The 13115-nt window shown below is 40.9% G+C and overlaps 6 protein-coding genes and 1 non-coding gene across 7 annotated transcripts; 5 read left to right on the top strand and 2 right to left on the bottom strand.

Annotated features, from left to right (window-relative positions):
* The first annotated feature begins 42 nt into the window (after positions 1–42).
* Positions 43–2002, top strand: LOC108848515 (WD repeat-containing protein GTS1). Its single transcript, XM_018621905.2, has 7 exons — positions 43–232; positions 349–652; positions 729–803; positions 905–1015; positions 1118–1209; positions 1300–1384; positions 1486–2002. The coding sequence occupies exons 1-7, from the start codon at positions 123–125 to the stop codon at positions 1849–1851; spliced, it is 1143 nt and encodes a 380-aa protein (XP_018477407.1). The 5' UTR covers positions 43–122; the 3' UTR covers positions 1852–2002.
* Positions 2003–2027: 25 nt separating this feature from the next.
* On the bottom strand, positions 2028–2890 carry LOC130506137 (translocator protein homolog). The gene has a single exon (XM_057000772.1). It carries the CDS (start codon positions 2772–2774, stop codon positions 2181–2183), a length of 594 nt encoding a protein of 197 aa, XP_056856752.1. The 5' UTR covers positions 2775–2890; the 3' UTR covers positions 2028–2180.
* A 911-nt stretch (positions 2891–3801) lies between these two features.
* Positions 3802–3872, top strand: TRNAG-CCC (transfer RNA glycine (anticodon CCC)). Its single transcript has one exon. It is a non-coding gene; the product is annotated as a tRNA-Gly (tRNA).
* An 838-nt stretch (positions 3873–4710) lies between these two features.
* LOC130506136 (universal stress protein PHOS34-like) lies at positions 4711–5926 on the top strand. Its single transcript, XM_057000771.1, has 3 exons — positions 4711–5127; positions 5389–5510; positions 5638–5926. The coding sequence occupies exons 1-3, from the start codon at positions 4849–4851 to the stop codon at positions 5723–5725; spliced, it is 489 nt and encodes a 162-aa protein (XP_056856751.1). The 5' UTR covers positions 4711–4848; the 3' UTR covers positions 5726–5926.
* A 1032-nt stretch (positions 5927–6958) lies between these two features.
* Positions 6959–7853, top strand: LOC130506140 (pectinesterase inhibitor 6-like). Its single transcript, XM_057000775.1, has one exon. It carries the CDS (start codon positions 7020–7022, stop codon positions 7632–7634), a length of 615 nt encoding a protein of 204 aa, XP_056856755.1. The 5' UTR covers positions 6959–7019; the 3' UTR covers positions 7635–7853.
* Positions 7854–8520: 667 nt separating this feature from the next.
* LOC130506138 (UDP-glucuronic acid decarboxylase 4-like) lies at positions 8521–10573 on the top strand. Its single transcript, XM_057000773.1, has 5 exons — positions 8521–9365; positions 9478–9557; positions 9627–9710; positions 9807–9881; positions 10069–10573. The coding sequence occupies exons 1-5, from the start codon at positions 8636–8638 to the stop codon at positions 10381–10383; spliced, it is 1284 nt and encodes a 427-aa protein (XP_056856753.1). The 5' UTR covers positions 8521–8635; the 3' UTR covers positions 10384–10573.
* A 795-nt stretch (positions 10574–11368) lies between these two features.
* Positions 11369–13068, bottom strand: LOC130506139 (caffeoylshikimate esterase-like). Its single transcript, XM_057000774.1, has 4 exons — positions 12600–13068; positions 12224–12492; positions 12030–12128; positions 11369–11837 (listed from the first exon to the last, which is right to left on the bottom strand). Exons 1-4 carry the CDS (start codon positions 12700–12702, stop codon positions 11460–11462), a joined length of 849 nt encoding a protein of 282 aa, XP_056856754.1. The 5' UTR covers positions 12703–13068; the 3' UTR covers positions 11369–11459.
* Positions 13069–13115: the final 47 nt, after the last annotated feature.

The following is a 13115-nucleotide window of genomic DNA, read 5'->3' as shown; positions in this document are numbered from 1 at the left end:
TTTGATGCCTAGAGAGAGAGAGAGAGAGAGGTGATACTCGTCTGGGATCCGACAAACCCTAACAAACTGTTAAACCCACCCCTCCAAAACAAAACAGAGGAAGAAAGAAGGTGTGGTGGGAGATGGAAGTGGAGTCTCAAAATCGTGAGTCTTGTTCGGCACAGAGATTTGGTCTGAAGAACTCAATTCCGACAAACTTCGGGTCGGACTACGTGTTCCAGATTGTCCCAAAGTAAGTGAGCAAATCTCAATTATTGTAATTCACTCTTTCCAAACCAAAACCAAAACCAAAACCAAATTGAATTGAGATAGAGAGAGAGAATAATCATTTGTGTGTGGATGTGACAGAGGTGATTGGACGGCAATAGCGGTGTCCTTGTCGACGAACAGCGTAAAGCTATACTCGCCGGAGACAGCTCAATACTACGGAGAATTGAAAGGACACTCGGATACAGTAAACCAAATAGAGTTTTCAACCAACTCTCCACACCTTCTTCACTCTTGCTCCTCCGATGGTACCATCAGATCTTGGGACACCCGTTCTTTCCAGCAGGTAGCGTGTATTGATGCTGCTGATAATGGTCAAGAGGTCTTTAGCTTCTCCTTTGGAGGTTCTGCTGATCATCTTCTCGCTGCTGGATGCAAACACCAGGTTCTTTTTCCGGAGTACTCCATGTTCCCCTTTTGCTGTTACAGGCGTCTCAAAAGTGCATGGATTTGGGGTGCAGGTTTGTCTTTGGGACTGGAGAAACTCTAAGCAAGTTGCTTGTCTTGAGGAATCCCACATGGACGATGTCACTCAGGTTTGTGTCCGTCTCTCTTTTTTTTTGCATCTTCTCTAGAGTGAGTTCGTTTCGTTCGTTTGTTAAGTTAATTGTATTTGCGTGTGTCCCCCCCTACCTAGGTACGCTTTGTTCCTAACAATCGGAACAAACTTGTTTCTGCCTCTGTTGACGGTTTGATTTGTCTCTTCAACACTGAAGGTGATATCAACGACGATGACCATCTCGATTCTGTATGTTTCTTTTTCTTTTCTTTTTTTCTACGAGCTTTTGATTGACAGAATACATGAGAGATCCCTCCCCCTTTCCCTTTCCCTTTCCCTTCTTGTTTTTAGGTGATCAACGTGGGAACCTCAGTTGGCAAGATAGGTTTCCTTGGAGATTGCTATCAAAAGCTCTGGTGTCTCACTCACATTGAAACTCTTAGGTGCTTACCTTTACACTCACTCTGTGACTACTGACTAGTCTCTTCAATTGAGCTTGTCTCTTATCTGGTTACCCTCCCTCCCTTTTCTAGCATCTGGAACTGGCAAGATGGAAGCTGTGAAGTCAACCTTGAGAAAGCTCGGGAGCTTGCATCTGATCGCTGGAGTCAAGATAATGTGAAAACCTCATTCTAACCAAACATTAAAACACTTGAGAGAGAGAGAGAGAGACCTAATCGTTGCTAAATTTCTTTCTCATTTCCCTTTTTTGTTTGCAGGTTGACTATTTCGTTGATTGCTATTGTCCAGGGGGTGAACACTTATGGGTGGTAGGTGGAACCTGCGCTGGTACCATCGGTTATTTTCCGGTGAACTATAAAAGCCCTGGATCAATAGGCCCTGCTCAAGCCATTCTTAGTGGAGGTCACATAGATGTCGTCAGGAGCGTCTTGCAGATGCCAAGCGAGTATGGAGGAGCTGCAGGTTTATTCGGATGGACTGGTGGTGAAGATGGACGCTTATGTTGCTGGAAGTCCGAAGACAATTCTGCTGCTGGGAACAACAACAACCGATCTTGGACCTCAAACGAATTGGTCGTCAAGCCGGCAAGAAACCGCCAAAGAAACAGACACTCTCCTTACTAAGATAATTGGAAACATGTGTTCTGTCTTGGGAGCGTCTTTTATGTTGTAACAGTAACGAAGACAGTTGCTTGAGCTTTGAGATGTCTCAGATCTTTTTTTTTTATTATTGTATTTGAAAGGCAATTTCTTTAAATGGAAGTTTGAAAGATAATCATCTTGAAATGGTAGTAGCTCCATTGGGTTTAAAGTTGTAGGAAGGTCACAACTTGTTTATTTATTTAGTGTTATATTACAAAACACTCGTAAAAACACACACTTGATTACTGAGACTACAACGTCGAATTTTCAAAGACCATCACGTCATTGTTGGCTTATAACATCATAATATCTCAGGCGATTGCAAGCTTTACATTCACGGCAGCAACGAACGCAGTAAAAGCCAAACACAGCTTTACTAGATTACCAGCGACCGGACTGATCTCATTAAAGGCCTTGTAGCATCTGAACAAGGCCGCAGATTGACCCAACCACACCACAAGCCCGGCTAATCCTGACCCGAGCACAAAAGTAACCGGACCCCAAAGCAAACAAAGCGTAAACTGAGCCAAGTAAAGATACAGAGCATTCGGCTTCTTGTGGAATCCACCGTCCACCCATACGAGCCACGCAGCCAAGCCCATCAGACCGCTCGACGCCAGACGAGTCGCGTGTAGGACCCACGGAGGCGGGATCCACGACGAGGAACGTGCACGATTGCCGTAGCCGCCGAGGAAATACGTTTCGAAGAGCATCACGAGCACAGGAGCCGCAACCGCCACCGTAAGCGATTTAAGACCGCGTTTGGCCATCGCCCTCTTTTGATCGCGTTTGCCTTTGTTGTTGTTGTTGTTGTCGTCAGCGTGTTTCCTGTCCGTCTCGGCCATAGCGGTGGTTGCAGCGTCTCTGTCGTCTCCGCCACGGTACCTGATGTCCTGAGAATCCATTACAACGTCGTCCAACGCAGAATATTAAGATTGAGATAGGGAGCGATTGAGCAAATGAGAAGAGAAGAAGCAGCTTGGTCAGAGAATAATCAGGAGCTCAACTATATAGAAGAAAGAATAACAAGGCAAGACTCCAGGCTCTGGTGTCGGAGAGACAAGTGTCGAGCCATTAACAGAGATGGGATACACGTGGAGTGCTAACTATAAAATTGGTTTTTGTTTTGGATATGAATCGACTTTCTGAAAGAAAAAAAGAAGGGTGGACACGTGCTTGTATATGCTCATGCCTGCATGGCTTACACAGCTTTTTGGACGATTACGATCCTTTTTTTATCAGCTTAACTAATTATTATATATGCATTTTCGTAGTCGTGGGAGCGCGCGAAGAAGACAGACACATTTTGATCCAGAAATAAAAAGAACAAATGACAGACACCGACTAATAATTTGGGCTTCTCTATGGGCTTAAACTAAGATAAAAGTGTACTCTTTTTTTTTTTATCAAAGATAAGTGCACTCTTATATGATCATAAGAGGTATTTATTGACATTCCCAACAGACCAAAAGACAACTGAACCTTTTGAGTTTTGATAGGCTAAAGAATTAATAGTTACTCTTTTTTTCTCAGTTTCTGTTTCATATCACTTTAATATATTTCTTGTTATACAAAAAATATCGTTTTACAATTTTAATGTGATTTATGCTTACATTCAGCTCAATATTAATTAAAAGTATATTAATCTTATAAATATATTTATTTATTCAAAATGTTATTAGTTAGATAAAAATAGTGAAAACATAAATACATTTTTATCAGTTTCTTAATATTTATTAAAAATGTAACCAATATAACATTCTTTATGAAACTGAAGGAGTAGCATTTTAGCTAATCATTGGTGATTTTGTACCCTTTTTTAGCCCAAGTCCCAGCAAAAAAAAAAAAAAAAATCATGTGTAACCAAGAAAATCCAATGAAGAAGGAATACTATAGTAACTAGAAAAATAGCTGGTCACTAATATACAACAAGCGCATCTGGTGTAGTGGTATCATAGTACCCTCCCACGGTACTGACCAGGGTTCGATTCCCTGGATGCGCATTATTATTTTTTATTTCATCTCTGTCTTTGAGGCGGTTGCCCCAAATTTTTATATTTTTTTCTACTGAAAGAGACCAATTAAGTTCATGAGCTCTTATCTCACAATTAGATGGAAGAGGTCCAGTTAACCCAAAGGTTTACAGTTTTCAAGAACTTCATCCTTGACCTAACTACTATAGGAATTGAAACATGTTACACTTTACCACTACGATCATCCCAAGTACTCGAAGATGAATATAGAGGATGTCTAAACCGCAGAATTATGCAAGGCTGACTAATCAAACTGGCATTTACTTACCTTCTTTTACATATATATCTAGAAGAAGAAAATGACCGGAAAACTACTGACACTATTTTTGCAGAAAAGAATTTACAGCTTATGCAGATGTTTGCTTCTTTATTCAAAAAAAAAAGATGTTTGCTTCGAAAAATATATACACCGCCTGGTCGTTGTTCCACCTGCTTGTCAGAGCAACTTGTCTTCTTCGTTAGCTGCTGCCTGCTTCCTCCTAGTAATGTTGCTTTAAAAAGTTATGTTTATGATGAATGCAGTTCAGTTGAAAACCCGATTATAATCGAATAAAGATACATAAGTTAAAGAGTTACCGAGTTTATTGTTGCTTTGGCTATGTGACTAGGCAGTGTATCTTTGTATTGCATGTTCTACAAATTATCTTCCACGCTGAACTTAATTTGGGCCTAGGCCCGCAATGTTGAAACTCGAAAACTAATTTCTGGGCCACGTAACAATGAAAGCGACCATGCAAAACAAGTAAAATATTCGGTTAATGGATCAAAAAAGAAAAGAAAGAAGAGGGGCATAAAGTAGTAACGAGGACCATCACAGTATCGCATTCCTTCCTCTTTCACTTGCTGTATAGAAAGAAAGCTCTCTCTCTTTTCTCTCTGCTACATCATTTTGGAATCTTATTCTTCTTCTTCTTCTTCCATAATTAAGCTCAAACAAAAGATTGTCATGGCTACCGGAGAGGAGAAACCGCTGATGGTCGTCGGTCTGGACGAAAGCGAGCAGAGCACCTACGCTTTGGAGTGGACGCTTGATCGTTTCTTCGCTCCTTATGCTCCGAATTTTCCGTTCAAGCTCTTAATCATCCACGCCAAACTTAACGCCGTCTCTGCCGTTGGTTTCGCTGGTCCCGGAATTGCGGAGGTTGTGCCTCATGTTGATGCAGATTTGAAGCATACCGCTGCTAAGGTTGTCGACAAGGCCAAAGGAATCTGTGAGAGCAAATCGGTACGTACGTGCGGATGATCATGAGACTATTTTATAAGACTACTACATGTGTGTGTTACTTCGTTATTCATTCATCATGTATTGTTGTTATATGAGGTTTAGGTTGTGTGAATCATTCAAAAGCATCAAGCTAGTCTATAGACACACGTTTTCCTTTTTCCCTACTTTCTCCTGAACAATTATTATCCAATATTTTGGTTAGCTCCCTAGCTTGGCCGCAAACTACCTTCTTCTCAATTATTCTACGTTTGATATGTGTAGGTTCATGACGCGACTATGGAAGTTTTCGAAGGCGATGCGAGGAATATCCTGTGCGAGGCTGTGGATAAACACCATGCTTCTCTTCTTGTTGTGGGAAACCATGGTCATGGAGCTATCAAGAGGTCAGTTAATAAATTAATTATTCATCTATATATGCATGTATCCATCCCTTTAAAAATATATATGGTATCCTTGTTAATTAGTGAACTTGACAATGATCATCATCACTTGTCTCTGTGTTTGGAACAGGGCGGTTATGGGGAGCGTGAGCGACTACTGTGCTCACCATGCGCATTGCTCCGTGATGATCGTGAAGAAGCCTAAGATCAAGGTCTGATGATCACCCAACAGCCAAAATAAAGTGTATCTGCATAGTCAAATCAAAATTGTGCCAAAGAGTGAAATAATGTTTACCTTGATGTGAAATGATTCAAGACAATCTTTGTGTGTGGTTGTTTATCACATATACTCTTTTAATAGCAGAGTATTCGCTATTCCTGAACTAAATTATATGATGAACTATAACATTTCAACATCATTTCCTCATTGCCAAAATGTGGATAGTCGGTGAATTTGGGCTAAGTAACACGTATGAATAAGAACAAAACTTAGGTTCATTTTCAGTGGGCTCGTCCATTTTCAACGCCAACACACATCACACTATCAAATGTCATTCAACCGGTTTAGATAACGATCTTGTAACCGGTCATTTTTTGGGTATTGAATGATTTGATTCTGACCCCCATATATACAAGCTATAATTGTGAAACTAACTCCAATTCAAAATTTTCTTTGGCTTTACCTGTACTAAAGCTGGTCTTCTGTTGTTTCTAGTTAGGCGTTTGTTGCTGTGTTTGAACTTAATTCTGGAGGGATCTAGATCCTTGTCAACTCTTGGTTCCGGTGGGAATGTATTCCCAGCCGGATTTGTGTGTAATTTAGTATTGAAAATCAATATTAATCTATTAGATGATATAAAAAAAAACTTAATTCAAAACTGGTCTTTAGATATTTTTTTTAAAAAAACAAAAATTTCCCTCTTGCTTCAAGGAAAACAATAATCAAATTTAATAATTCACAAACACATTAAATGATTAGGGGATCAGAGAATTAAGCTTAAAGAGTTACCAATCTGTCGGCTCCAGCTGACTTTTTCATAGTCTTTTTAACTTTCATTATTGCTTCTCACCTTTCTCTTGCTTCCTCTGCAACCCTCGAAATTTAGAAAATGACTATTTGTGTTAGTACATTCATTAATCCATTAGTTTAATAATCTAGAAAGCAAAATATATTTACGTATATGATCTTGTGGTAGTCTCTACTTTAAATGGTAAAAGAAATGGAAAACTACACCATACACCTAAACCTAAAGTATGGCTAACAACCATTAATGTTTAGTCGTTATAGTGATTACTATAATAATACCTACAAATGGACTTTCCCATATGCTTTAAAACTTCAAGTTGACGTATCTTGTATTGTATCTTAATTAAAAAGGGTTAAAAGTTACGTAATAATCCCATCAGTTCCTTCGTGTGTATGTGTATATATAGTAGCTGTCTCTCTATATTTATTTCAATCAATAATATCGATCGTCCAGAGAGCTAGTTTAGATCTTTCTTGTAAACCACATGAATTCTTCTATCACGTTTGCTCTTCTCTCTCTTCTTCTGGCACTAAACTCAAACCCGTCGTTAGCCTCTGGGCGCAACCACACAGACGATACAAACCCGTGTAGGTTAACGCGGTACAGCAGGTATGTTAAAAACGCGTGCAGCGTAACGCAGTACCAACAGCTATGCTTTCGAACGCTATGGCCGTTTGCAGTCGTCGCCGAAAACAACTCGAGCAAGTGGGCCCGCGCTGGCGTCGCGGTGACCATAACCGACACCAAACAGATCCTGAGACTCTTGCTGAAAACGCGGAGTCTGGCGGTTGGGAAACGCGAGAGAGTCGCGTTATCGGATTGTCGAGAGCTGTTCGTGGACTCCCTGGGGAATCTGTACAAGTCGCTCGCACTTCTCCGGAAACTGGACGCCGACAGCGAGTTTCAGCAGCAGATGAGCGATCTGGCCACGTGGTTGAGCTCTGCACTCACGGATGAGGACACGTGTCTAGATGGATTTGAGGAGACGTCAATTAGTTCGTGGACGGTGAGGATGATCCGGAGGAGGGCGAGCAGGTGTATGCAGTTATGCAGCAACGCTCTGGCGCTACTGAACAAGCTTGCTTATGATGGCTTGTAGTTGTAGTCTACGCCATTGCGCTTATTATTATTACACACTACATAAAAAAAACTATCCAAATTTTATCAGTTTTTATTTACAAATGTATGATCGATGATCAGTCAAAACGAAATACACAGTTACATGTTAGCCATTTTGCCCTTCCGCAAGTTTCATGACAATTTGCAGACAATTTTTTCCAGTACTTTTCAGAAAGAAATAAAACGATTTAATGATGAATTGTTTGTTTTATTATCTAACGAATTTTTGATTCCACATAAGCATACATCATGCATGGGATGATGAGTATTAATTGGGTTTAGTTTTTCTTGTAAGCACATATATTATATAAAAGGATGGGTTTTAAATTGGGTTGGTGAGGCTAGGCGAAACTAAGCCATATGTCGTCATAGTCACATTTAATAAGCTTTTACATGTCCTATTATCCTATATACTGAATGCCTCTCCTGTCGGTTTTCATAAACTTGCAAAAATCTGAAATATGCATTTATTTGTGGAAGACGAGTATGTTTAGGAATGGGGGAAAGGGATGGGTGGATGATATGAACACTTTCAATTGTTGCTTTGCTAGTGAGGCCTAAATTTGAAACTAAGAGGCTTATAATGTTTTGGGTAAATATATATATAGCCGAATGTGATGATCCAGATTACTTTTATCTATTTTACCATCCTGCTAATTTCGTTCACTCCAGCAGCCCAGACCCAAAACGTACAAGAAAACAAATAAACAGTTGTTGAAACATGAAGTATAATCCTAAACGGATCTAACATAAAAATGAGCAATGGATAAAAAAGGAGGCTAACGCGCCTTGTAATACAAAAATTGAGAAAGCCCATAAGGCCTTTTTCAGTATTGTCCAAAAAAGAAAAGTGGATCGACTCAGTCACCGGCGAGTTCGACTCCGATTAATTCTCCTACCAAGACTCTCTCTCACCGTGGCTCTTTATTCCACCGATATTGGATCCAACATTTCAATAATCAAAAAAAGAAGAAGAAGAAGATGGGGTATCGGCGAGACGAGATGGAGCAAGCAGAAGCCCATCAAGCATACAATCGGAAGGCAATGAAGGCGATCCGTTACATGCTGAGGGAACAGAGACTCGTCTTCGTTCTCGTCGGCATTGCAATTGCCACCTTAGCCTTCACTCTTTTCTCTCCATCCTCCTCCATTCGGATTCAGTACAACTCGGATCCGCTTTCCGAGATGAGATCATCGTCGTCCTCCTCGTTGGCGCAGCAGAGTAGGAGTAGGATAGAAGAGTACATTAGCATGGGATCGGTGGGAGGGAGGATCCCTCTGGGTCTGAAACGCAAAGGTCTTCGTGTGGTGGTGACCGGCGGGGCCGGTTTCGTGGGGTCACACCTGGTGGACAGATTGATGGCGAGAGGAGACAAGGTGATCGTGGTGGACAACTTCTTCACGGGGAGCAAAGAGAACGTGATGCATCATTTCGGTAACCCTAACTTCGAGCTCATCAGGCACGACGTCGTCGAGCCCATCCTTCTCGAGGTTGACCACATCTACCATCTCGCCTGCCCTGCTTCTCCTGTTCACTACAAGTTCAATCCCGTCAAGACCATCAAGACGAACGTGGTGGGGACGTTGAACATGTTGGGGCTGGCGAAGAGAGTGGGAGCGAGATTCCTGCTGACGAGTACGAGTGAGGTGTACGGAGATCCTCTGCAGCACCCTCAGGTTGAGACTTACTGGGGCAACGTCAATCCCATCGGTATTACTACTTTTTCCCTCTACTCTGCAATTCAGAAATATTACTACTGTAGTTGAGCTTTGTGACAATTGGAACTCCCCATTCCATTCCATTCCATTCCATTCCACCACAGGTGTTCGGAGTTGTTACGACGAAGGAAAACGTACGGCCGAGACGTTGGCCATGGACTACCACAGAGGCGCCAATGTTGAGGTCTTTAATCTTTCATGTTATATAGCAAAATACAGATACTGATTTTTGACTGACTTTTATTATTAACAGGTTAGGATAGCTCGGATCTTCAATACTTATGGGCCTCGGATGTGTATTGATGATGGTCGTGTGGTTAGCAACTTCGTTGCTCAGGTAATCATACGTTTCCTTTTTTTTTTCTTACAGATTTTTATATATATTATAGAGTAATACCAGTGAGATTAAGTGTGTAATGGAATGGCAATGCAGGCTTTAAGAAAAGAGCCTTTGACTGTTTATGGCGATGGTAAGCAGACCCGGAGCTTCCAGTTTGTCTCTGATCTGGTATCTTTTCCCACCTTTTCCTCCTTTACTTCATTCATTCAATGCAATAGAAAAGTTTGTTTCATTGTAGCCCCCTACTGCTTATAGATTTGCTAAAACATTCTAAATTTTTCTGTTTCTCCATTACATTGGATTGTTTGTTGATTGAGAGTATTATTGTTAAAAAACACTTGAATGTGATATTTAGGTGGAGGGGCTGATGAGGTTGATGGAAGGAGAACATGTTGGCCCATTTAACCTTGGTAACCCCGGTGAATTCACCATGCTTGAGCTCGCTAAGGTGGTCCAAGAGACTATAGACCCGAACGCAAAGATAGAGTTTAGACCAAACACGGAGGATGACCCACACAAGAGGAAACCAGACATAACAAAGGCCAAAGAGCTTCTTGGTTGGGAACCAAAGGTGGCTCTCCGCCAAGGACTCCCACTTATGGTCAAAGATTTCCGTCAGCGTGTCTTTGGCGACCAAAATCAGGAGGCCACTTCTTCATCAACAGAATAAGTAGCCCCCGGTCTAAGCTCTTTTATAACTCCATGACCGCTGCAGCAGCAGGAATCTCGTAGAGACAGGATCTTCATTTTTTTATTTACCCTTCCCTTTTTTGTTTTATGTTTTATTGCCGTTTTGCTACTCCCCGTGTGTTAATGTAGTTGAGACACCGATTTTTATACATTTGTTATTTTTACTGGAATCTCAAGCTACTGAACACAAATGACTACTAGATTACGGGTAAACAAAGGATTATTTCGTCTCAACTTCAGACTCACATAAAATGTCTAAGCTCAGAAGATACCTACAAGAATAATTTATCATTTTCAGCACAAACAAGCCTCTCAAGTCCTCTCTTCTCACGATGATGACGGGAGTCTCCTCCGAGAAACATCTTGCTTATGAAACGATCTCTGTTGACCGGAAGTGCCTTCTTCTTGCCCTTTTCCAGTTTCCTGAACCTACCACCCCATAGAAAAACAAAAGCATCTGAGACGTTTTCAAGAATACTACATGCAAACTGAGTTGAGGAGGAGAAAGGGTGACCTCAGTCCACATCTCTCGGACGTTTTCAAGAAGAACCATGTTGCAGTGTCTGTCAAAGGCCCTCACTCGCCCAACAAGTTTCCTGTTGTTCCGGCAATTGATTAACTCACCTGCATTCCATACATACATACATAAACACATGACCTTTTAATCAACTCTTCATATACATAATAATTTCTTCCTCAACAAACTCAAGATGATACCTGAGTGTTATTCTTGAGGCTCTTCATGAGAACAGAGAGAGAGAGGCCCTGTGTTCCTTAGTTCTCCCACACAAGTTAATTAAGATCTATTAACCACTACTAGCGATGTCGTAATCTCCAGTTTCTTCTTCAACTCATGTCTTTCGCACGATAACAACTTATATCCCAAATTAACCCATACTTGCCATGCACGCTTTATAAGTGAATATATATATATATATACATTTTTTGTAACCTTGAAACCCATATTTTTAATAGCTCAACTCTTTTTCCAGATAAATAGACTGAGAAACAACAGTATCATCTTCTCTGTTTTTTTTTTGTTTGAAATTATTACATTTACATAGCACCACTAGATCGAGGAACCAAACGTCCACCGTTCAAACCGCATAGGAGGTTCAAGTAGCTACGTTTAGCTCTCCTTTTACCGTTACTTGTCACAATAACTCTCTCCACACTAGCAGTGGTAGTAGCTCGTACAGGAGTGACAGTGAGAGATGCTGGGTCAGCTGTTCTACGATCAAGCCAACTGGTGATGTCAGCAAAAACAAGATCGACGTTGTTATCAGGCTCACCTGACGTCAGAGCATGCCACATCCCAGGATACAACTTGAGAGTCTTGTCTCTTGAGCTAGCTTTCTCGTACAAGGCTTTGCTTATCTCTGGATCCGTCACTATGTCTGCTTCTCCGTGTAACACAAAGAAGGGCATTGTTATCTGCCAAAAAATAACCAAATCAGATTATCAAAGACTCTGCATTGACGTGTCAAGTAATTTTCGTTAGGGGTGAGAAGATGAGACCTAAGAAAAATGATACGTGTATATTAAGTCAAAGCCAGTTTGTTGTGAAATAGTAAGCTCATCATGACGGGGAACTTAACAAATTAAATAAACTAATCAAAAGTGAACCTCGTCGAGACTGTCTTCGAGGTTCATGCTTGTCCTAAGCATTTCAAGTGCGGTCTTGAGCCTAGGCTTGTCTTGATATATCAGCTTATTGTTCTTTACCTGCATTTTACCACCAAATAAACCATCTGTCTATCTAGAGCCAAATCTTTACATGGTGAGAGATATATTTAAATATTCCATAAGACTAGTGAGACCTCTTCGCGCTTGGCAAGGTCCTTGAAAGCAACGTTAATCACGTTCTTTGTTGGAACTATTTTCCACTTAGGTATCATCTCTTCGACTCTAGTTAACAGATTGATCACCACCGGATGTGGCTTCACCTTCTCTGATATCTTGCACATTGGAGCGACAAGAACGGCGCCGTTCCAAAAGGAAGGATCTTTCTTGTGAAGCAATAAAGTGACTGCGCCTCCCATAGATTCTCCATACAAGAATCTGCCTTTCTCCATGTACTCCCCTTGCGCTGGCGTCGCATGAAAATTAATTAATTAAGAACATGCATGGGTAGGCTAAGACAATCCAAAGGAGAAGAAATGATATACGGACGGTGTTGTAATGTAAATGCCATACCACAAATAGAGGTGTAATAGTCGTAACAATCATTTACAATGTTTTCAAACTTCTTGATGTAGCAACGAGATCCCATGGACCGACCATGACCTTCATAGTCCATACCAAAAACCGCGTATCCGGCTGAAGCTAGTCTGATTCCGCATTCTAAAACCGTACACAACGTGTTGGGTCAGGGTTAGGTTTAGTTAGTTTCAAACACCTACCTAATAGAATCAATTTTATCAACCACCAAGTCATAGACGGAAGGTGTTTATACTTTTATATATAGTTCATGTAACACAAGGATAAAAAGAAATGAAAACAAAAAGCGACTATTAAATTCATATCGGTTACTCTCTGACCAAGGAATGGCCAGAAATTAAATGCAATTAAATAACCAAAATGTTCTGGGGTAGTTCTCCAACCCAAACCAACCAACCACACAAGACTTGTTGACCCACTGCTCCTAACACAATCCCTCCATCCATCCATTGACTCAAGAGGCATTTAAAAAATATTTTGATCCACCATATC

The sequence above is a fragment of the Raphanus sativus genome, unplaced genomic scaffold (genome assembly GCF_000801105.2).
Source record: "Raphanus sativus cultivar WK10039 unplaced genomic scaffold, ASM80110v3 Scaffold2926, whole genome shotgun sequence".
NCBI lineage: Eukaryota > Viridiplantae > Streptophyta > Magnoliopsida > Brassicales > Brassicaceae > Raphanus > Raphanus sativus.
Note: the sequence above shows the minus strand (reverse complement) of the source record. Positions and strands in the feature narration are given on the sequence as shown.